The 25,637-nt window shown below is 41.0% G+C and overlaps 1 protein-coding gene across 3 annotated transcripts in view; it reads right to left on the bottom strand.

Moving 5' to 3' along the window:
- ZDHHC17 (zDHHC palmitoyltransferase 17) overlaps positions 1 to 25,637 on the bottom strand; it is a 65,140-nt gene that overhangs the window by 32,082 nt on the left and 7,421 nt on the right. For all 3 annotated transcript variants that reach the window (XM_078376932.1, XM_078376933.1, XM_078376934.1), the window contains 6 exons: positions 17,163 to 17,266; positions 14,331 to 14,453; positions 11,843 to 11,920; positions 9,456 to 9,600; positions 7,315 to 7,379; positions 6,289 to 6,451 (listed from right to left, as the gene is read on the bottom strand). In XM_078376932.1, coding sequence (XP_078233058.1) covers positions 6,289 to 6,451; positions 7,315 to 7,379; positions 9,456 to 9,600; positions 11,843 to 11,920; positions 14,331 to 14,453; positions 17,163 to 17,266 — 678 coding nt within the window. The remainder of the gene's footprint in view (positions 1 to 6,288; positions 6,452 to 7,314; positions 7,380 to 9,455; positions 9,601 to 11,842; positions 11,921 to 14,330; positions 14,454 to 17,162; positions 17,267 to 25,637) is intronic.

Below are 25,637 nucleotides of genomic sequence, written 5' to 3'. Positions count from 1 at the left end.
CCCTCCTAAATAAAGCATTCATGGAGGCTTGAAAAATGGCTGTCCTCCATCGTTCGGGCCCCCGCCTAAAAAAAAATGAGACAGGTACCAGAAATTGAAATGTTACCCAGTAAAGGCAAACAGCCTTTGAGACAGAGGAGAAAGTATAAAAATTACCCATTTGAATCCCCACATCAGTAGAAAGTCTAGATACCTAATCAAAATTAGGCATCCAATTTCCACTCATGGGATTTGCATACCAAAATCCGATATATAACTTAAAAATCTTGGCCAGCAAATCATCATTTGGGAATTCAACAGCAATAAAAACCAGGCAACAGGACTTTCTGGTTCCTAAGGGGAGTTTCCTTCCACTTTAACTATAAGCTGAGAAAGCTTAGCTTTCTGAACTGAACAGTACAGGATCAAAAGATACTGGGGTATTTTTTCTTCCCATATGGAAATCAAGAAGCAAAGGAAAAAATTACAGGCTAATTAGAATAAAACTCTTATTAGCTAGTATATCTTTCTTTGTTCTTATTGTTCCAGTGGGAGAACAGCTTTCAAAATTCAATACACTCTGATGTTCTTGTCTTTTAACGGTTATTTGCAAGTTACCTGTGGACAACCATCCATGCAAGAGGAAAAAAAAAAAACCACTAGCGACTACTGTGTCCAACTGTTCCTTGTACCTAAAATCATTATGGTACATGTGGATTTAAAAAGAAGCAAAATGAAAGCCACTATTTAAAAACAAATTAAGAACAAATTTTAAAGCTGACTTGAAATAACAGAGCTAGATGTATTAATACAGTTTCAATCTTCAGCTAGAAGCTCAATGGGAATAAAACCAGCACTATTTCTTTGGGGAAGAAATTCTACGATTGAGGTGCTGCTACAAAGAAAGCTCCCCCCCCCCAAAAGTGTTACAGTTCTTGAAAAACAGAAGTTTAAAGTAAATGTGGTTTGTTTTCCATTCTAATGCATATTATCAGTATTCAAGGAAAAACACCATGCTTTAAATATAAATAATACTGGATTTTATACTAGAGCAAAACCTCAGGAACAGCTGTTTACTTACCGTATTTGCCGGCGTATAAGACGACTGGGCGTATAAGACAACCCCCCAACATTTCCACTCAGAATATACGTAGTTTGTTATATACTCGCCATATAAGACTACCCCCTCTTCCACACACCTTTCACACACCAAATAAAAGGTGCTATTCATTGTCACCATTGTACGGCTGAAGCATGACCACAGCGCCTCCGCCCCACCCCTGCATCTCCCTGTGACCAGCACTAGTGCGCAAGTGCGCATGTGTGAGCTCTGCATAGACAAGGGGTGGGCTGGAGCATTGCTGCTTCCCGCCAAGCAGAACGGGCTGGTCACGTCGAAAGGGCTGGCACCCCTGTCTTGCTGCTGATGCTCGCCGTGGCCGCGCTGGATACCGCGCGATACTGGACGGTATGTAGAATGAGGTGGGCAGGCATCGGGAGGCTACTATGGGCACTGGGCGAGCATCGGAAGGCCACTATGGGCAGTTATGTCTATCCCAACTGAAGTGCACCCGGCATATAAGACGACCCCCCCGCACTTGGAGGCATGTTTTTCAGGGCAAAAAAGTAGTCTTATATGCCAGCAAATACAGTATATATTTTATTTGCATTTTTCACACAGCAGTGCAAATGCATTTACTTCCATGTAATACATTTACATCTATCATGCTTAGAATCCTATAGTTCTTATTCCTCCTTGAATAGAATGGCCAATATGAAAAGAAAGTATTTCCATGTCGTAAGTTAGTTTTGATCAGATTAACCCTTGTATTAGGATGGGCAAGGAGGTGTTTCTCCTCATTGCCCCAATTACAAAGTGCAGCAAAGTACTGCCTTTCCAAAATCAAGTTTAAGTTCCTGAAATGATGCCACACTTGCCACCCATTCACTTTCATTTTCATAGGTTCCCACTATCTTTTCACTTTTTTCTAGGATTAATATTTGTATTAGAAAAAATGCCACAGGCAAGGTTCCAGTAAAAATATATGATTCTGGAAACTGAGGACATGATTCATTATAAAGAGTATCATTCTTTTCAAAAAGCAAGGGGGGAATCTTAAAAGGCTTTAGAAAATAGTAGTCTTTATGAATACTGTTTTAATGTCCAGCTGCAGAGCCAAAAATAAAGCAACACTTTACATGGTTAGCAAAAAAATGTAATTTTTCATCTCATATACTACACCATAGTCCACGTAGTACAATCTGTTACCCCATTACAACCATCTCTAGAAGATTCTTCTTATAAACTATCACCTCAGTTTTGTATTTCTATCTTTTGAAAAAGAGAACGGGAACATATTACCCATCCAGAGATTATATGACTGTCCGAAAGTTTAAGAGATATTGATGAGAAAGTGACAACCATGTAAGCAGAATAAGGTGCCAAAGAACACCATTATCACCAACTATTTTATGAGCCTATGCAAATATTAAGATCATCAGGAGAAGTCTTTCTCTTGGCCCACCACTCTCCCAGGCATGTTTGTCAGGGATGTGGGAAAGGGCCTTCTCTGTTGCTGTTCCAAGACTCTGGAACTCCCTCCGACAGGATTTCTTTTAAATGTCTAGTTGACCAAGGGGATTTTTATTTTATTCTGTTGTTTTATTTTTGTTTTTAATATTGCTCTTATTATGAATTTTAATATGATATCTGTATGTGCTTTTTCAATATTGTAATAATTTATTATTGAGCTTTTACCTTCCTTCTTTTAATACTGTAAGCCACCTTGGATCCTTTAGGAGAAAGACAGCATATAAATAAAATAAATAACAAATACTACATATTTCTGTTATACACTAGTCCAGGTGATCAGGCTAATATCCAGACTAAAAAACTAAGTACAACTATTTGACTTCTCCAGACAAGTGTATCTTTCTTGAACAAAGACATGAACACAAACATGTTTGCCTCCAACACAAGACACTAAGAGATAACATTATGTACTGAAATTCCTATACCTCCATCCAGGAAGTATAACAAAGTAGTTACCTGACAAAATGTACCTACTTTGACTGCACAGATCATAAAAGTCAATCAAGTGTTCTGTAAGATTTGAAATAATGAGTAATGAAAGTTAAAGAAGAAAATACAAGAGCAATGTGACAACTGAACATTGATTGAGAAAATAAATGACTACAAAAGAATTGGTGAAATTTAATGTTTACTGTGAAGTAAATACCTTCTATATCACAATCGATATGGAGATTGCATCCAAAAAAATCCGAAGATGACTAAGATTTGGAAGGGCATCTATGAAGGAACTATAAAATTGTTGGAGGAGAGCTTCATGGACATCAGGAACTGCCGGGGGCAGGGGAGCGTATTCTAGATAGAGCTCCTGGCTGCAGAGTTGGAGCACTTGCACAGCTGGGGCAGGAGTTTGGATTTCCACTGTGTCTCTCACAAGACGGGTCAGTTGAGGTCAGCTATGATATGTAGCTAAGGAAGTTTTGTGCCCTGGGCAAGCTATATAGTTCCAAAATGCAACAAGAAGAGACTAGTAAACCACTTCTGGTTTAAACTCTGAAAAGGAATGAAATTCTGTGGCAACAAAATTCAGATCTTGATGCTGTACTTTTTAAATAGCCTAAAGAAATAAGTAAGCAACTAGTTTGTCTGGCAATTCTCTGAAGAGATACAATGGTGCATTTTACTGCTGTACTTTTACCACATCTCCCTTTTTTATGATCCAGAGGAAGAGCTGCATGGAGAAACAAGAAACCCTTCTGAGCTATTTCATAGTGTGAAAAGAGTCTCTGTTGCCATCTGAAACAGTTCTAGGGATGGGATGGGAAACAAACAACATAAAGGTTTTATGATGCATAAGATTCCTATTTCTAAGCAGGACAGGAGGGATGAAGCTATGTGGAAACATGGCCAGTCTTGACTGACTGTCAGTCATGTCCACCTTTATTTTATAAGCAATGACAAAACAGACAGACTTTAGAACAGCCCTGTGTTCTTGAGAGATGTTGATATTTTCTGTAAGGAAATGAAAGGAAACTAGGAATTGTAGTCATTCAAAAATGGAGTCTGTTAGGTTCTGTGTAAGACAAATTTAAAAATAGGTGTTCTCATGAGGTTGTTGTGCAGAGTTGTTTGTCAGGCACACAGATAAGGAAGCAAGGTTGAGCAGTCCAGAAGAGGCCCAAAATAAGATGAAACAACAGATCGCTAAATTGAAGAAGATAAGCCATCTGGGGCCTGGATCTTCTCATGAGAAATTTGGGTGGTGATCTGAGTTACACCCAGTTGGACAATTGGTTGATAGCTGGAAAGTGTAATGAGGAAGGTGGTCCGAAAGACATGTAGAAAATGGAGGGGTTGTGTATGTGTTTGAGGTTTGTTCATGTTGGAAATGCAGTGGAATGTAAGACAGAGGGAGTTGTTTTTCTTTTAGAAGAAGGGGTGAGGAATAGCCCAGCTTCTAGATGCCAAAATGTAGAGCAAGAGGGAACAAAGATGATCACTTAGCTTTTTATTATTTTATTTAGAAATAGCAGACTTATTTAATTACAATAACTGATGGGTATGCTACAATGCTTTATGCTTATTAAGCTACAACTGTATTCTAATGACTCTACTTTATTTTCTTAATAAAATAAAATTTTCCAACAGGGGACTGGTCTCATGAAACAACAGGGTAGATCTAAATCCAGTGTGGATTTGAGAAGGTCAATAGTTGCTACTGTAAATTGAGAAGTCCTATTTTGCAAGGCTGGTATGTATTCTAAGAAAACACATACAGTGGTGCCTTGCATTACGACGTTAATTCGTTCCAGCAAAATCGCTGTAGAACGAAAACGTCGTAATGTGAAAATAAAAAGCCAATTGAAACACATTGAAACCCCTTCAATGCATTCCAATGGGCTGGAAACTCACTGTCCAGTGAATATCCTCCATAGGGCGGCCATCTTTGGTGGCTGTCTTGCGAGGAATCCATCCCAGAAAACAGCGGGGAGCCATTTTATTTACCTGGTAGCCATTTTGAAACCGCCGATCAGCTGGAGGAAAATCGTCGTTTTTGCAAGGATCGGTTCCCGAAGCAGGGAACCGATCCTCGCAAAGCGAAAAAAACCCATTCAGACCATCATTTTGCGATCGCAATTGTGATCGCAAAAAGATCGTCGTAATATGGTTTCGTCGTAATGCGGGGCAATCGTAAAGTGAGGCACCACTGTAGCCTATGGTTTATTGCTTAAGAAGCAATTAAAAGGTTATCTAAGATTCAGGCTTGTCTATGGGGCTTATGCTACACTTCTGAGGCCTAAAGGACTTACCTCAGAGCTTAAATCCTTACTCAACATCATACTAACATTACAAATGAGTGCTTTCAGCAAGCTATCTGACCATCCGTGATTATTTTCTGTTCCTCTGTGAACAAACCACAGTTCAGGAGATTAAATAGAAAATGTTTTTTTTCTCCTCCTAAAATTCTCATCTGTCAAGATATAATACACCTGCTTGCATAAATCTTCCCTGTCCATTAAATTATAATAATTTGTTTACTTACATTGTGTATATTTTTACCCTGTTATCTTGTTACCTTATAGCTTTCTATAGAAAATATATTATGTCTGCAGAAAAGTACCATAACCAACTGCTACTTGTAATTAACAGAGTCGAATACAGAGATGCTTCAGACTGGACTAGCTATCTTCAGATGACTCTATGAATATTTCATTTTATAAAATATGGATGATAAAAAGGCAGTAGAATTTTTGGGTAAATATTCTTTTTCATTGCAGAATTTCACATTCTTTAAAGATTCATTATATAATTAAGACAGCAAATAATTTCAAGAACTGAGAGGCTTCACTATGCTGGGAAAGCAGGCGGTTAATTGGAAGCTAAGCTGGTACAATTCAGAAGTCAAAGCAGCTCATACAACAAAAGCAGAGCAAATACTAAAATAATGACTGTAGGAAAAGATATGAGGATAATGTCTATGGTGCTCTGAAAGAGAAAATAGAATAGTTAACATTGATTTAGAAAAAGAGGGGCAGTGGATGAAGAACTGCTAAATAGCTCATTGGTTTAGTTATCTGGAGCCAGAATTTGGGAGTTCAATTCCCCAGTGGGCCTCCTTGACAGGGACTGAACTTGTTGATCCATAGAGATCCTTCCCGCTTCAAAGTTCTAAGATTATCTATCTAAGACAGTGCAAAGGGGGGAAAATCTCTCACACAGTCAACACACTGGAACACAGCATCTCATATTGATGAGAAGTAAAACAAATATACATTTACCTTGATATTTTGCGCATCAACATTAGCCCCTGCTTCTAAAAGAAGACTAATCACTGTAGTATTTCCTGCTAGTACTGCCCAGTGTAGTGCTGTGTTCTTATGATATTTGTCTCCCAGATTCACTGAAACATTAAATGTAAGCAGCAAACGAGTAGGGTCCACACTGGAAAATAAAGGAATAGCCTATATAAACATTGGTTAACAACTATGTTCCTATTAATCCCAGGGGCCAATATGTAGTCCTCCCAGATTTCACATTGCAAATTCCATCAACTCTCACCATTGGCTATGCTGGCTATGACTTATAAGATTTTAAGTTCAACAATATTTCAAGGGCCACATGGCCCAGATCCCTGCCTTAGGGATTTTTCGTTCTATACAGAGATTTCTTTCTATGCTATTAAGAGCACTAATGAACAGGCTCTTCTTCCACTGAACTGCTTCACTCTATAAAATGCTCTATGAAAGAAGCACTAACTTTCCCTTTTATTCTGTGAGGGCAGATGTTCTACAGGGAGTATGAATTTCCATAAGTCTTTTTTAAAGAAAAAGGTGATTAGTGATTTTAATACAAGACTAGATATTTGATCAGTACCACATGAATTAATATTCCTCTTTCTCTTTATCCCAGGCACCCAAGGGCAATTTCAGCATGAAATAACAAGAAAGGTAGGCTACCAAGATATTAACACAGAGTTGGAGATGATAGCATGCATTTATATCTGTCAATCATTTTCTTTAGAAAACAGTATCAGTCTAAAATGTCTTGTCAAATGTTACTTTTTATACAACACTGATAATTGTCCAACTTAAAGAACAGATAGCTGATTTAATGCCACAAGACAGTTGTAACTGTTTTTGGTCCCAATGTAACATTCCTGTGATGATAAATGCTTTTTTTTCTCTGAAGACTTTTACTATAAACAGAATCATTAACTAAGGTATGCACTTATTTTTATACAATTTACATTCTACTTGATTATGACAAAAAGATTAAGGTAGGTCTAATTTTAGTGAAGAGATTACCTGTGTGTTCTGTAAGCTGCCCACATTAAAGGAGTCATTCCATTTTGATCCATCATATCAACATCCTGATGAAAAGAGGAGCATTAATCATAAATGTACATTGAAACTGAATAATGAATACAGAGGAACAAGCTTCCAGGTGTCTAGTCTGAAAAGGTAAAGTCACTGAGTATTAGTACAGTGATGCAAAATACTGTATAAGGTTTTCTCATTGCAAAATGCACAGTATGCCACTTTGTATGACTATTAGTAGTATATTCTAGAGCAGCATCTGCTGTTACAACTCTGCCACTTTTGCTCAAAGTAAAATACAGTGGTGCCTCGCACGACAAATGCCTCGCAGGGCAAAAAACTTGCAACAAAAATGGTTTTGGCAATGGGGTTGATTACTCGCAAGATGAATGTTCCTATGGCCGTGCTTCGCAAGATGAATGTTTTCCTTTTTTTTTTTGTTCCTGCCTCATGTTTGCTGATTTTTAAATGTTTTTCTATGATGTTTAAAAAGTTAAAGTTTTTTGATTAAAATTTTTAAAATCAGCTGCACAGTATGTATAGCTTTAAAGAGCACTTAATAAACCCTTTGTAAACCAAATGTGACTTTGTTCTGACTTTTTTTGCCCATTAATTAGATTTCAATGCATTCCTATGGGAAAACGTGTTTCGCAAGAGGAATTTTTCACAAGACAACATTAACCACGGAAAGAATTAAATTCATCTTGTGAGGCGCCACTGTATGTGACTCTTCTAACCAGTATGAGAAAAATAAAGTTTGAGTGAAAATGGAATAAACGTTTTTGCATAGTAAGCCACAACTAGAGTAGGCCCATTTGAATCAACAGAACTTAAAGAAAAACCGACTCACCAAAAAACTACAAATTCAGTGGGCCTACTCTTAATATGCCAAGCAACAGGATTTCAGCCATTGTATCATAAGGCCTATGCAAATGTTGTTGTTATATGCTGTCAAGTGACTTCTGAGTTAAGGTGAACTTATTAATTAATGAGAAATCACCAAAATGTCCTGTCCTCAACAACCTTGCTCAGCTCCTGTAAACTCAAGCCTCTGGGTTCCTTTAGGGGGACAATTCAAATTGTTTTTGGTCTTCCTCTTTTCCTGCTGCCTTTCCCAGTATCATTGGCTTTTCCAAAGAATCCTGCTGGCTAAGCTTCAAAATCTGTTCTTCCCTTCTGAAGCATCAAATTCTCATTGCCATAACATAATGTTAATTGTTACACTGGCACTGCTACTGACCAAGGGTAAACCTGGGACAAAATATATTTCAAATCCTGTTTTGGTATGCTTGGTGATCCCTGCTGATTTAATGGGTCTATTCCAGTGTGACCTACTAAGCTAAGCAACATGATTTCAATCAATCTTACACATGCTAGACTTCATTTTATGAGGGAGGTTACTTGAAGTAAGAGGAAATATAAGCAGCAGGTACTGTTATTTATGTTCACAGAACATGGCCTTCTGTGAACATAAACACTCCTTTTCTTCAAGAAATATATTCAGATCCTATCAAAGTTCCTGGAAGGAACGTGAAGCGGGGACTTTCAATGCCCTTCTACCCTCGGAGCAATCCTGAATGTGGGATGTGGCAATGGAGGCAGCACACCTCTCTCTAGAATTGCTGGATAGCTCAGTGGTTTAGGTATCTGGTTGCAGAACTGGAGGTTGTGAGTTTGATTCCCCAATGTGCCTCCTTGACAGGGGCTGGACTTGATGATCCATAAAGTGCCTTCCAGCTCTGCAGTTGTTCTGATGATGATTACCTCCTCCAGTAGGCTGGATCCAAGTCCAGGCTATGAACAGAAAGAGCTCCGAACAAAAGGTATGGAATAACTGTTCAGCTCCAGCTGTGTTGTTGCTACATATTTGTTTAAGGATTAAGAACTTTTATTCAGATAGCACGAAACCAGCTAACAGCAGACATCTAAACTTGACTATTCACTACACAACCTGATGAATTTAGTAACAATCCCAGATTGGCAAGCACATCATTGCACTGTAAAATTCATTCACTGGATGAAAATAATTTAAGAAAAATGAAAACATGTCACCTACATTTAATGACTCAGCAAAACTAGATCTGCGGATGATATTATGGAAAGCTACAGAAATAAAACAGTATACATACCTGCCCCTTAGCTATTAGATAAGCAACAATTGAGGTATGTCCAAATTGGGCTGCCAAGTGAATACAACTGCATCCTTCTCCATCAATTAATGAAGGATCTGCACCATATTTCATCAGTTGTACAACCATCGATAAATGACCCTGTCTATAATAAGAAGAACAGAAGACAGAGAAAGTTGTTTATTACTTAGATTGCTTTTCACATAATTCCATATACACATGAAGCACAGGAAGCAAAGATACATCTACAGAGGTGCCCTGTTAGATGATTACCTTGCAAAACGGTTTATTTGCTAGACGATGAGTTTTTTGCGATCACTATGGCGCTTCATAAAATGGTGTTTCCTATGGGTGATTTTCGCTGGACGATGTTTCGGTCCGTGCTTCGCAAGACGGGTTTTTTTTCCAAGACCGTTTTTCGCAAGATGACGATTTTGACAGCTAGGTCCGCAACTTGAAAAACGGGTGTTTTGGGGACCAATTTTCACAAGACAGCAATTTCTGACAGCTGATCTGTGCTTTGCAAAACAGTTTCTCTGTGGGCGATTTTCGCAAAATGACGACGATTTTTCCCCATTAGAACGCATTAAACAGATTTCAATGCGTTCCAATGGGGAACCACATTTTGCAAGATGATGTTTTTGCAAAACAGTGATTTTTGTGGAAGGAATTAACATAGTCTTGCGAGGCACCACTGTAATCAGATCTTTTTCTGCATCAGCTTTCCAACTAGAGCCTCTGCCCTATGGAAGAAGAATAAGAGTGCCCCACAAGTAGATCACAAATGTATGCTCTCCCCTCTGCACCATTTCTTACTTGGTGTTGGGTAACGTGTTTTTTGCTCCAAAAGACACACTTCCCCCCCAAAAATGTGGGGGGGGGAGTCCATGCGTCTTATGGAGTGGAGGCAGCAATTTCGTCCCCGCTGGCCCCGTGGGAGGGAGCGTCGCAAGGGTCCGGGTGAGCCTTCCAGGACTCTTGCAATGCTCTCCACACCCACCACGGGGCCAGCGCCGGCGAAATCGCCAGTATCTGGGAGTCTTTTGAGGCTTCCCAAGCCTCAAAAGACTCCCAGAAACTGGCGATTTCACCCCCCCTGGCCCCATGGGGGGGTGGGGGGAGCGTCGCAAGGGTCCAAGTGAGCCTTCCAGGACCCTTGCGACGCTCCCCCACCCCCGCATGGGGCCAGGGGGGGTGAAATCGCCAGCTTCCCAAGCCTCAAAAGACTCCCAGAAACTGGCGATTTTGCAGGCGCTGGCCCCGTGGGGGGGTGGGAGGAGCGTCGCAAGGGTCCAAGTGAGCCTTCCAGGATCCTTGCGACGCTCCCCCACCCCCGCACAGGGCCAGCGCAAAAGAGTCCCAAAAGGTGGCAATTTCGCCCCCTCTGACCCCCGGTGGGGCAGGGTGAGTCTCTAAAGGGTCCTGGAACACACCCTAGGACCCTTTAGAGACTCACCCTGCCCCCCGGGGGTCAGAGGGGGTGAAATCGCCACCTTCTGGGACTCTTTTGCGGCTTGGGAAGCTTCAGAAGAGTCCCAGAAGCTGGCGATTTCGCCCCCTCTGACCCCGGGGGGGCAGGGTGAGTCTCTAAAGGGTCCTGGAACACACCCTAGGACCCTTTGGAGGCTCCCCCTGCTCCCCCGCTGGGCCAGAAGGGGGAAATCGCCAGCTTCTGGGACTCTTCTGAAGCTTCCCAAGCCTCAAGAGTCCCAGAAGGTGGCGACTTCACTGCCTCTGACCCCCGGGGGGGGCAGGGTGAGTCTCTAAAGGGTCCTAGGGTGTGTTCCAGGACCCTTTAGAGACTCACCCTGCCCCACCGGGGGTCAGAGGGGGCGAAATTGCCACCTTCTGGGACTCTTTTGCGGCTTGGGAAGCTTCAGAAGAGTCCCAGAATCTCGCGATTTTGCCCCTCTGACCCCTGGGGGGCAGGGTGAGTCTCTAAAGGGTCCTGGAACACACCCTAGGACCCTTTGGAGGCTCACCCTTCCCCCCCCCGCCAGGCCAGAGGGGACAAAATCGCCACCTTCTGGGACTCTTTTGAGGCTTGGGAAGCTTCAGAAGAGTCCCAGAAGGTTGCAATTTCACCCCCTCTGACCCCGGGGGGGCAGGGTGAGCCTCCAAAGGGTCCTAGGGTGTGTTCCATGAGATGGACCTCTCCATAAGGCTCACCAATTTTTAGGAGAAGAAAACAGATTATTTTTTCCTGTTTTCTTCTCCTAAAAATTTGGTGCGTCTTATGGAGCGAATAATACGGTATGTTTGCATTGGCTTTCACTCGGCTTATGAAGTACTGTTGTTCACTCCATCCTTGGTAGAGTATACTGAATTATAAATAATATAACTAAACAGTGCTCTGAATGTAGACGTAAATAACAACAACCACCCACCTTGTTGCCCAGTGAAGTGGTGTAGAGTTCAGGTCACCTCCCAGCTGGTCAACAATAGCACCTTTTGATATGTAGTATCTGAAGGTACAGAAGGGGTTACAACAGAAATCATGAAAGATACCCAACAAGAAGCATTGTCATCAAAAATAAACCGCCAACTGCAGCTGTGGAAAAATAATTTCACATCAGCTTTACTTCTAGCTTGCCCATTAACGGCACCTACTTTTTAAAGTATTTAAAGATAGCCAGCTGAAATCTTGCTGCTTAGCATAGTAAATTCAACTAGCATACGTCCATTGAAAACCCTTCCCCCCATCGTCCCGAAGCCTTGCCGATCAGCTGGGCGAAAATGCCGGTGGGGGCTTTGGGAGGCTGGGGGGAGCGTTCCCCCACAGTCCTCCCAAAGGCCCCATTTTCGCACAGCTGATTGGCGGTTCCAAAATGGCTGCCCGCTGTGTCGCCTCTCTTTAGAGGCACCCAAAATGGCTGCCCCTATGGAGGATTTTCGCATACGGTGAGTTTTTAAGCCCATAGGAACGCATTAGTGGCGTTTTAATGCGTTTCTATGGGCTTTTTAAATTCGTTTAGCGATGAAATCGCTTAGCAACGTTTTTTCCTGTACGGATTAACATCGCTAAGCGAGGCACCACTGTATTTTTATTCCAGCTTCAGCATTCAAACCCCACAAGAGGCCACAGCAAATTTCATTGATTTGCGGGGGTGTCCTAACTGACCCAAGTGCAACTGGGAGCTTTTTGAATTACCCTGCATCTGCTCTTGTATGATATATTTCTGCTTTGCCTCTTTTAGGCACTTTGTAACTAAATTTGCCTGTTTCTTTTTATTTGTTACTATATAAGCAGAGGAATAGTGTAACAGGCAGCCCTGACCTCACCTGTCCGTCACGGTTGGGTAGTGGATCATCAGCCAATGGGGTGACGGAGGGTGAAGCTGGAGAGGGAGGAGTTGGAAAAAGAGGGGTGTGAAGTGTGGGGGAAGAGATGAGAGATCAGATCTGGAGTGTGAGAGAGAAAGAGCTTGTTTAGAGGCCTGCGTGCCTAAGTGGTCAGTGAGGGAAGTCTGTGATTGATTAAATAAGATTCAGTGATTGACATCTTGATTAGCTAATTGTGATTTACACATTTTATTTTGTTATCTCAATAAATCTGTTTTGTTTTGAAGGAAACCTTTGTCCTTCTTAAATAGTCATTACAACTGGTGGCAGCGAGTGTGAAGTAGTGTGGTGGGCATTCTGAGAAGCCTGAGTTGGCAGTGACATCAGAGTGGCCTGCTACGTCACAATAAAACTGGTGTCCAGCAGTGGGATTCGAAGATCCAGTGAAGCCTTGACTGGAAAGGTGCCCAGAGCAGGGGTCTTTAGTTAGGGAGGTCTGAGTGAACGCGTGGGTAACCTTCTAGGACTTATCTCACGGGGAGCGAGTCTAGTAGAAGGGCGCAGGACCTCAGATTGGGGACTAAGACAGGGAAGCTCTGTGGTGACCATTTCTGTGGAAAGAGTGGCCCAAAGCTGAAATCTGTGGCAATCTGACTAGCTTGTCCTGAGTTTAAGGGAGAACTCTGAGGGGACAAAGCGGAGCCAAGGGCAATGAGGCTGAGGGGACTCAAAACAGCTAAGTCTGGGACAGGGGGAAGCTGTGTGTTTAAAATTTTGCTGCCTGAGGCAGAAAGAAAAAATTCTGTCTTTAATGGGAGGCCTAGCTGGAAGCAGAGGCCTAGTAACAGTAGCTAGCTTGCCAGTGGATGAGTGCTGGGAGCTAAATTGTAACACAGACACTCACTGACAGGGAAAAAGTGGACTTTTAAAATCAAGGTTTTTCAAAGTGAATAATAAGCCTTAAGAGAGGAAAATGCCTTTGACTAGAGGCAAGAAAACTGTACAGGTGCCTTGTGCAAAGGAAGCATGCTAGCTTTCCTCCCATGAAACAACTTATTAGGGGGGGAGGTAATGTAACAGGCAGCCCTGACCCCACCTGTCCGTCACGGCTGGGCAGTGAATCATCAGCCAATGGGGTGATGGAGGGTGGGGCTGAAGAGGGAGGAGCTGGAATAAAAAGGGGTGTGAAGAGTGTGGGGGAGATCAGATCTGGAGTGTGAGAGAGAAAGAATTTGTTTAGAGGCCTGTGTGCCTAAGTGATCAGTGAGGGAAGTCTGTGATTGATTAAATAAGATTCAGTGATTGACATCTTGATTAGCTAATTGTGATTTACATATTTTATTTTGTTATCTCAATAAACCTGTTTTGTTTTGAAGGAAACCTTTGTCCTTCTTAAATAGTCATTACAATTGGTGGCAGCGAGTGTAAAGTAGTGTGGTGGGCATTCTGAGAGGCCTGAGTTGGCAGTGACATCAGAGTGGCCTGCTACGTCACAAACAGCTATTGGAGAAAAGTCATCATACTTACATTAAATGGCTACAGTACACCTTTGTTCTATCTAATAATTAATTAGAGTAACAGAAAGGTACTTACTTCACTAAATCTAATCTGTTATTGATTGCAGCCCAATGGAGCAGTGTAACATTTTCTTTATCAGGTTGCCGTACATCATATCCTGCTTCCACCAACTCCCGACAGCGTTCGTAAATTCCATACCTTGAAAAATTCCATTGTAATAATTAGTAACATGGGGCTAACCATATAAAAGCATAACTTAAGTCTAATGTTTTCTACAGAGTTCTCATAACTGTATAAACATATGACATAATCAAGGAAAAAATTCTAGACAGGACAACCACATAACCCAAAACACCAACTTCTATTACTTTCCCCTCTTAAGACAGTATCTGGTATACAAAGCTGTAACCTGGAATTTATTCACAGCCCACCTGGAATACTGTAATATGTCCCACCCTTCAAATTATTTCTCTACAACATAACTCTTTTTAATAATAAATAACAACATAAATAACTCTTTTTAAATAATACTCTGTGCCATACAATACACTCTTCACAAATGAAAGAAGGTGAGGAAAACAGATGCCAAAGCTGTGCTTGCCACCATGCTGAGCCAAACAAAATGGAAACGGGCCCAACTACTTCTTGGCAAATTGTTCAGAGATAGAGGACTGGAGGGAAGGGGAGTAGCTTGAAGGAGCCAACAACTCTAGTATGCATGCACATACTTATGCTTTGTCCAATAGATTGCACACATTTTTAGATTTCCAAGTATATCTACAGTCTAAAGAAGTCCATGATCTATATAATCATTTATATCTAACTGGGAATGGGGAAAGCACAATAAAAATTAGGGATGTTTGTGATGAAAACTTGAGTTTATGTTTCATTTCAGGATCTTTCAGTAGCTGCCTTTTTCGTTTTCAGATCTCTCAGGCACTGTTTCTTTCCTTTTGTTTTGTGCATTTGTTTTTCTGGCAGTAGTAGTCTAAAAAGGCCCTAGGAACTTGTAACACCCCCCCCAAAGCAGAGCCATAGTAACAGAGAATCAAAGCTACTGAAACACCAACAACTGTGCTTCACTCACTCACTCTCAGGTCTTTACACCACAAAAATTTCAGCCAGAAGGGTGGGAAGGAAAGAAAAAAAAAAGAGCCAAAGTACTCTGATTTAGAACATTTCCACAGGGTTCTGAAACAAATCCAGGGCCTTTTCAACAGCTTCAAAATCCCTTCTCTGCCCCTCCTGGATATTCTTACTGGCCATGACAGCAGCCCTCCTGACATTATTTGATAGATTTCTTTGGGTGATTTGACAAACAAGGAGTGAAGGAAAGAGCAAACAAAAGAAGGAAAATGAAAAAACCATAGCTTTAAAAGCTATTCTATTTTACTAGTTTCAGTGTAATTATTTTTGTTTTTAGTTGGTTTGTTCTTTAATAAATGGTGAGCTATTCTGAATCCCTTAACTGGGAGAAACTCAACATAAAAAATTAAAAATGTTATCTCCCTCTTTTTCATTCATCATCATCATCATCATCATCATCATCATCATCATCATCATCATCATCATCATCATCATCATCACTATTTTTGAACTGAAAAGCTGGAAGGGATCCTTAATGGATCACTGAGTCCAGTCCCTGTCAAGGAGGCACAATGGGGAATTGAACTCCCAACCACTGGCTCTGCACCCTGATGCCTAAACCACTGAGCAATACAGCCGTTTAAAGTTAAGCATTCAGGTTTGAAAGGTTCGGTATCAGAAATCAAGGAAAAAACACAAAAAATGAACAAAATAGCCTTTTGTGTGTGTGCCTTTTCCCATTTAGCTTAAGCCAAAAATCCCATCTCTAACAGCAATGACTTTACTAAATAATCATGTGCCATCCATTAAGTCAATTCCAACTTATGGCAACCTTTTCCAGGGTTTTCTAAGAAGAGAATACACAGAAGTGGTTTACTATTCCCTTCTTTTGGGGGCACCCTGGAAGTGTGCAGCTTACCCAAGGCTACACAGGCTGGCTCTATTCACAAGAGGCATGGGGGAATCAAACTCCTAACCTCTGGCTCTGTGTCCAGATACCTAAACCACTGAGTTATCCAGCCAGCTAATATCTATCTAGTGAGCTGATAAATATTAGAACTCTTTATTTTTAAGCAGAGCAGGAGGTGGCACTCACTTTCAAGTTTCCTTTGAGCATATAACAGCTCCCCACCCCCTGCCAAGAGAAAACAAGAACAATATATTTCCCTGAAGGCCTTCTCCCCAGCTTTTAGTCAGTTCAACTTAAATCTGAAACTAGGTATCATCTATATAATCTTGGTAATGGACAGGATATAGTCATTCAATATTTGCTTAATTTTCTCTTTTGATTTTATATCATTTTTAAGGCTGATCATCTCACTCAACTTATGGCAAAAATTACATCTATTCTGCATGATACAGTGCAGATGCATACTGCTGCGTGTGTTAAACAAAATCTAATAATAGGTACAGATTAGTTTGGCCATTTAAAATGAACTAGCTGTGACTCAGTTAAACATCTAAAATAAAATTAAAAAGTAGCCGTGTGATCCATCTGTATAAACAAGTGTCTGAGCTATACTCATACCTCTATTAAGCTTCTGAGTTCTCCAAGAACCCTTAGGAAAGCATGGGGATAAGGACTTTAAAAGTAAAAAAAAAGATATTAATTTGTTTTCTTTAAAAAAATATACATTATTAGATTCAGATACTGAAATTGCCAATATGCAGGCAACACTGAACTTTGTTTTTATTTCTTCTATAGACTTTTCTGGAGCCAACAGTTAAGAATTGCCACTGTGTTCCTCAAAGTCTTCATGTGATGATCAGATATTTTACAAAGATTCTACTACTAATAAGCTTTCAAATAAATCCACTTACTGTGTAGCTTTAACAATATCCCATGTGCTGTAATCATCAATGTGGCTTTTGCGCCCAAGAGATTCACTGTATCCATGATTATAATGAGCTTGAGGCTTGATTTCCTAAAAAAAGAAGCTCTGTTAGGCTATTATATTCATTTTAAGATTTCTAGAACACAAAAATACAAGAAATGCCTTCTTATTTGTAGCAATGATGCATTCTGATTCAGCATTCTGTCTTCCACAATGGCCAGCCAAGGTATCTATGACAAGTCTACATGCAGGACATGACATTTCAAAGTTGTTCTCTTGCTATTCCCCAGCAACTGACAACGATCAATTCTGTTCTTGAACGTGGAGAGTCTATGACTTTAGACTCATGACTTGCAGTCACTGAGATTACAAAATTTGAGATCAAAAATTAACAAATGAATTATTTCAGAAATTCGAGACTGATTTCAGTGCTATTTTTTTCTAATTTCAGGCACCAGTTTTTAGATACCAAGCAATGACAACAGTAACTAGACACACAAAACAAATGTGCCTGTATATGGTATCTGTGTTGACATCCAACAGGAAACACCCTGAGACTTAGCAGACTTACTTGTGTCTAAGGAAATAATTGAAGTATGCCTGAAATAAGTGATACTATTTTAAACAAAGGTGGCCTGGCATTGGCCTGGCTCCGATCCTTCTTGGAGAATCGTCTTCAGAGAGTCCGGCTTGGGGAGGGGGACTCGGCCCTGTGGAGCCTCAATTGTGTAGTTCCGCAAGGCTCGACCTTCTCCCCAATGCTGTTTAACATCTATATGAGGCTGCTGGGTGGGGTCATCAGGGGGTATGGAGCATTGTGCCATCAGTATGTTGATGACACTCAGCTTTACATCTCCTTTTTTCCAACTACAGAGGATGCTGTTCTGTCCTTTCAGCGCTGTCTGGGGTCTGTACTGCAATGGATGCAGGAAAACGGGCTGAGGCTGAACCTGGACAAGACGGAGGTCCTGAGGGTGGGTGGACCCACCCTCAGCGGTTTGGGAAACTCCCTCTCTTTGGTGGAGGACTCTCACTGCTAAGAATGAGGTTCGCAGCTTGGAGATACATCTGGACCCGGCGTTCACCATGGAAACTCAGGCGTCAGTGGTTCACACCGCCTATTTCCATCTTTGGCAGACTGTCCGGCTGCATCCCTTTCTTGATGTTGGTGCGCTCACCACCTTGGTCCATGCACTCGTAATCTCGAGATCAGACCACTGCAATGCGCTCTACATGGGGCTACCTTTGAGATTAATGCAGAAACTCCAAATGGTGCAGAATGCAGTAGCCAGACTTTTTAGTGGGGTGAGGAAAAATCAACATATTACTCCCCCTCTGGCCGCATTGCATTGGCCCATTCGATTCCACGTTGATTTCAAAGTTCTAATGATCACATACAAAGCCCTAAACGGTTTAGGACCTTAATACATGGCGGAACGCCTCCTCCCACCTAGATCTACTGGTATCACCCGATCTAGCCAGGAGGGGCAACTGAGGAGCCTAACGCCGTTGGAGGCCCGGAAAGAAAAAACAAGCTACTGGGCCTTCTCGGCAGTGGCTCCCAGGCTCTGGAACACGCTCCTCGCCGAGATTTGTCTGGCCCCCTCACTGGGCATTTTCAAAAACCAACTCAAGACCTGGTTATATAGACAGGCCTTCCCTCCGGTCACTACGTAACTTTCTCTTCTTCTCTATCTTTATCTACTTTATTTTGTGTAATTGTTGTAAATTGTAATTTCATGTTTAGTGTTTTTATTCTGCGTTTTGTGAGCCGCCCAGAGTAGACTAGGTCTAAATGAGTGGCATATAAGCTCAATAAACAAACAAACAAACAAACAAACAAACAAACACAAACACACACACAAAATGAAAAATGCACTCGTCCACTCGTCTGTAACAAGCGAAAAATGCTGATCCATGAGTCACAACTCCTTCCTTCCTTCCCTCCCTCCCTCCCTCCCTCCCTCTCTCTCTCTCTAACTCTGCAGCCCTCCCCCCCACATTGCAAAATGAAAACTGCCCTCTTCTCATGAGAAGAGTTTCAATGGCACATAAGAGATATAGCTTTGCAGGATAGTGTAGAGTAGTCCCATGCTGGAGAATATGGAGATTCCCTGCTCCCAATTTCAAACAAACGAGGTCACATCCTGGGGTGCGAGGGAACTATGGCTCCTTAAGAGGCCGGGCGCTTTTGCTTTCAGTTTTATTTTTGCTAGGGACATTCAAAAGAAAGGCATTCAAAATACAAGCTTCATGACCTCACAGGCACACAGGTAATAAAGCAACGCTTCATGACGAAATCACTTCACGATGAGGTTTTTGCGTCGGGAACCAATTCTTTGCATTACGACGATCAAAAACAGCTGATTGTCGGGTTTTCAAAATGGCCACCTGCTGTTTTCCGGACCTATGGAGGACCTTCGCAGGACGATGACGTATTTTGCCCATTGGAATGCATTGAACTGGTTTTCAATGCATTTCAATGTTTTTTTTCTTTCACTTGATGACGATATCACATAACAGCGATTTTATCGTCGTCAAGTGGGGCACCACTGTATGTCAATATTTGATACTTCCACATGGCCAGAAACGTCCTTGGAAAGTTTTGGTAAAAAGGAAGTAACCGTACTTGTATCTCATTACAAAGACCTTTTGCAACACAAGGGCAAAGAAGACATTGTTCAGAAAGCCCTGGAAGAATGGTATGAATTCGAAATATGTGAAAAAGGTCTTGCAGTGGATTTACTGGGAAAGGCAGTGAACCACCATGGGGGTAGGTTCCCTGTTCTTCTGAAGCTTCTTAAAATTGCCTCTGTTCTACTAGTTTCTACAGTTAGCTGTGAAAGGGGTTTCAGCCAGATGAATCTGATCAAAAATAAATTCAGATTGTGTTTAGAGACTGAAAGATGCCCTTAGGATGGTGAATCCAAATGGACCTCCACTACCACAGTTTAACCCTATTAAAGCCATCAATAAATGGTACTTCAGTGCTAAGGCTACCAGGCATGTTCAAGGACACAAGTGCAACACCTCTGACTACTAAGAAGACATAGGTGAATATCGTGTACATACAGTGGGCCCTCGAATTATGAACGGCCCTAGTTACGAACATTTCGGGTTATGAACCCAATCTCATCGCAAGTAGTAAACCCTACTTGCGAAAGCAGATCGGGTTAGGAACCCAAAAGGCAGGGAGAAAGGGAGGGGAATTCGAATTTCCTGCCCTTCCTCCCTCCTTTGGAGCTTTCAAAAGGCTTCCTCCGACATCGGAGGAAGCATTCTGAAACCTCTGATGCCAAAAAGGCAGGGAAAACAAGCCGGCCGGCCAGGAAGAAATCGGCTCCCTCCTTTCACCCAATTCTGAGTCCTCTTTGCGCTGGGCTGAGCTCAGCCGGTGCGAAGGGGACTCAGCATCGGGTGAAAGGAGGGAGCTGATTTCTCCCCGGCAGCCCGGCTTGCTTCCGAAGCAAAAAAGGCAGGGAGAAAGTGTGGGAAGTTCGAACTTCCCGTGCTTTCTCCCTGCCTTTTTGGCTTCAGAAAGCTCCGAAGCCGCCCGTTGCGGTGGCAGGGACCCCCAGGGAGGTCTCCCAGGGCTTGCACGTCACCATGGGAGACCTCCCTGGGGGTCTTCACCGCCGCGATCAGTGCCTTCAGAGGTTTCAAAGGGCTTTCCCCAACATCGGAGGAAGCCCTTTGGAAGCGCCAAAGGCAGCGGAGCCAGCAGAGCACCAGGCGGCTAGAGCAGGCCGGGTGCCTGGCCACTCGCCACTGGCCGCGCGGAGCCAGCGGAGCGTCAGGAGGCTAGAGCAGGCCGGGCGCCTGGCCGCTCGCCATTGGCTGCGCGGAGGCAGCGGAGCGCCAGGAGGTTTGTGTGTGTGTGGGTTTTTTTTTGTTTGTTTTTTTGCAGTCCCAACGTGGCAGTTGCTCTTTTTATTTTTATATCTGTATTTTTTTGAAATGCTGGAACGGATTAATGGTAGGTTGACTTACGAACTATCCGAGGTACGAACATCCTCCCAGAACGGATTAAGTTCGTAAGTCGAGGGCCCACTGTAATACAATTTGGGGGGGGGGGGTTATGCATTCTTACATAGAAATAAAAGCAAACAAGTGCCTAGTTTAAATTTGTTAACATAAATTGCAAGGCTATAGTCCGGTCATGCTAACTGGTGAAATTTTTGACTGACTGGTGAGACATTCTAAAAATTTTCAAGCTGTGATTATATATATATATATATATATATATATATATATATATATATATATATATATATATATATATATATATATATATATATATATATATATATATATATATATATATATATATATATATATATATATATATATATATATATATATATATATATATATATATATATATATATATTCATTCAATTGTTTAGTTTTGCTTAAAATCTATATATATATATAGATAGATAGATAGATAGATAGATAGATAGATAGATAGATAGATATAGATATAGATATAGATATAGATATAGATATATATATATATATATATATATATATATATATATATATATATATATATATATATATATATATATATATATATATATATATATATATATATATATATATATATATATATATTGATTTTAAGCAAAACTAAACAATTGAATGAATAAGTTAGGCATCTGCAATGCCATTAACCGGTAATGGCACACTCACTCATTTCCTAAAAGCCACAACAATTTCTGTTTTCCACTACTGCTCTGTGGCTAGCCCAAAAAAGAAAGGGCACTGAGTTCTGTGATTTTGCTTTCCAGTATCATAGATGCTAGGCATACTGGTTCCTTCCACTTTCTCAGCTCATCCATCATTTAGAGTATATCAAAGCTGCCCATAACTATGGCATCCTCACCCTTTCACCAGAGCAGAGAATTAGAAAAAAAAAAGAATTAGAAAGAGTACAGTTCTTGATACAATTGTACACAAAAAGGAAAGTGTGCTGTTTACATACTGCCCTATAGTGCTTGGAACACTCTCTGGACGGTTTACACATTGCTATCAAATCACTTCCAACTTACGGAGAACTTAAGAGCTAAAGCTCCCGCCCCCCAGCTATCTTGCATCTTACTCTGACTCTCTATCCACGACTACACCACACTGGCTATCATGGCATAACTACTGTCCATAAATAACATGTGGATCAAGGTTCTACTTCTAGTTTTTGTTTTCAGTGGAACTTGATACCGTAAGACCTCAGAACAGTAACTGCACCATTCTTTTTAAAGCAAATTGAGTAAGAAATTACATTTTAATATAGTATTTGAAAAAATAGATCTCATAAATTGAAAGAAATCAATGAATGGTAGTAACTCAGCATGTCAGTCATTTAACTAACTAGTTCATCCTGTATATTCTCCATGATGCTTATGCAGTTTTTACATAACAAAGGCATAGACAGATGTAAGACCAGAGCCTTTAATCCAAGCACTGTATCTGGAGGTCAGAAAGATCATGGGATTTATGCACAGCTGGCATGGAAAAAGTCGTTGTTTATTCCAAAAAAAGAAAAATAGATGGAATACTCTGACTAACCATTTGTCATTCATTCAAGTCAGAATACTCAGACATAAAAGATCAATGGACTATTTTCCATTCACTAGCTTACAGATTCCACTCTACATGAGAGAATTAGATAATTTATTCATTAGAATAAACAAATAAAAGCCTCAGGATCTGCATCAGAAATTATATAAAGGCCCAACATACTATAATTTTGTTTCTATAGCTACATAACATCTACAATAGTTAATTGTTTAAGAATGTAGCACCTTTTTGATGGCATACAGATTTGGTGCATTTTTAAAATACAGTACAATTTACTAATATGGCACCTGCTTCAACAGTGGTATACGACAGACATTGGTCATACTACAGCATATGATTTTTGTAAGCAGCCATGTGTTTGACCAAGTGGCACAGTGCTCTCATTTTTAGGACACTAAAACATTACGTTTGCAGACAAGACTCTTATGTTACCATCTTAGAATAGCTTTGAAAGATATTGAACAGAAGAATGCAAGACACATCCATATTCATCAAAATTTAACCAATTATCTCAGCTGAATCATGAAGTCCCGGATAACTTTTGGCCACCCTCTCTCTTCCACCTTATCCCAGTCCTCCCCTGTCATGTTTGGACAAAATGATAGTTCTTCTTGCTTACTGTTGCAAGGAGATACATTCAATTAAATATGAGCTCTTTTTTAAAAAAAATACTGTTATGTTACAACTTTAACTCGGCATTGGCATCCTTCTCATAAAAAAATCAGCCCAATGTATTTTTATGACTATCCAATTTTCTATAGCAATCCATCTTCTCTAACAAAAAAAAAATTAAAGCAAACTACAACACTGTGAATCTATCCAGTCACACACTAAGTCAAGTGAAGCAGTCAATACTTGTGAAGGACCTGTCCTTAAGCCCTGCCAAGCTGACTGCTTTGTGGTAACACAGAAGCTTTTTTCCATAGTTTTTGAAGGAATAATTCAAAGTCCACAAGAACAACCAGCCCAATGATAAGCAGATACCACCCAGGGCTCCTGAACATAATGGGGAACAGCACCCTGACAAGCAGCTTCCCAATGCTCATCACTAGAGATGGGGACAAACTGCCAAAATTGTGGTTCATCCTGGTTCATGGTCCGTCAAGGTTGATGAACCACAGGTTTCCTGCCCATCAACCCACAAACCAGTTCATCATTTTTTTTTAAAAGGCTGCCTTTAAAAAAAGCTGCTCTTTGCTAAGCTGACAGAGAAGAGTGCGGTGGTGGCAGCCAAGGTAGGGAGGGAAAGGGGGGCAGGGGCTGTGGGAGGCTGTTTGCCTATAGGCCTGTTGATCAACTGTTCAGCAAGCCCATAGGCAGAGAGGGAAGGGTAATTTTCCCTCTTTGCCTATGCAGAATGAAAAAAAAATGGAGAAATATTCATTCATTTGTATTCATCAGGGTCTTTGGAATTGACAAATACAAAGGGACTAACATTAAATGAATCAGCAATTTTTAATAAATACTGCAATTTTTTAAATTCATCCCCATGTCTACTTGTCACTACAGAAAAGAATCCTCTTGAACATCAAAGCAAAGAATTGTATTTATTTGAATGTTTCCACTACCACACTGAAGCTGAGATGACCAATGGAGATATAATCTGCCACACAATCTCAGCCAGATGGAGCATGAGGTCATCTATAGTCTCTGAAACAACCCTAATATTTTCATCAAAGAAGCTGACAAATGTGTAGCTGTTACTGTCATGAACAAATCCGATTGCACAGAGGTTGAAAGACAATTGTCCAACACTGACCGGTGAAATCCTGTTGCCTACTTACACCTGCCTAACTTGGAGCTATGCAAATAGTTGAGAAATTCAGACCAAGGCAGTTTTGCATGTGTAGTTGTGCAAGTGACTGTGCAACTAAATACACACACAATAAAAAATGCAGACTGCTTGGGTGTTAAGTCCCCACCGACTTCCACAGGCCTAAAGTTATGCTATACCAAGTGCAAAAAGGATTTTGGCTATTTTTACATACCCATGGCCACAGACTCAATTGCTGAAAAATTAATGAACCTACTGAAAAACTCCCTGGAGGTATCTGTCAACAAATCCTAATAGATACACCACAAGACGCTCAAGCAGGATACTCCTACAAATATACAAACTGGGTAACTTTTTATCAAGTATTTGTACCATAGCTTCTAGGGAGTCTGGATATGTGGACCTTTGTCCTCAAACCATAGGCTTCAAAAACTTTCTGCTACATAAGACATACTATCAACTTCCTAAGAGAACTATAGTATATTCACAACCTTTCAGTGGACATGATTCTAACTACCAGGCATGTACAAGCACTTTACACCAATATTACTCATAAATACGACTTACAAGCCATAAACATACCCTTCCAAATGATGCCATAGCAAATCTGCCCAGCAAGCTACTGTATGCTACTTTGTACTTACATATAACAACTTGAATTTCTGGCAATTTCTGGCAATAACATACGTTTCCAGATCAGTGCCACAGCTACGGGCACACATATGGCTCTACAATAGGGAAATATATTCATGGCCGACTTGGCACATTGTTCCTGTACCCAGAAACCTCTCCTGTGCCTGAGATTCATCAACAACTTTTTAATCATTCCAGACCAATGGCAAAGAGTCACTTTGTGAGAAATTCCACCAGTGTTGAACAACTTTAATCCTTCCATCAAACTACAATACCCACTCAACAAACTGATAGAGCCAGAAAAGGGCCCAGGAACAACCTGCTACAACATGGTCTAAAGAGACAGAATGAGACAACGAATCCTAATTGAGACGATTGTGACATATCTCCAATACTCTGCTGCCCTTTCTGGACAATAATTCACTTCCCCAAGCTTTAGACAGCTGGCCTTTACCTGCCTACAGACCCCCCACT

Source organism: Pogona vitticeps, chromosome 5 (genome assembly GCF_051106095.1).
Source record: "Pogona vitticeps strain Pit_001003342236 chromosome 5, PviZW2.1, whole genome shotgun sequence".
NCBI classification, from domain to species: domain Eukaryota; kingdom Metazoa; phylum Chordata; class Lepidosauria; order Squamata; family Agamidae; genus Pogona; species Pogona vitticeps.
Note: the sequence above shows the minus strand (reverse complement) of the source record. Positions and strands in the feature narration are given on the sequence as shown.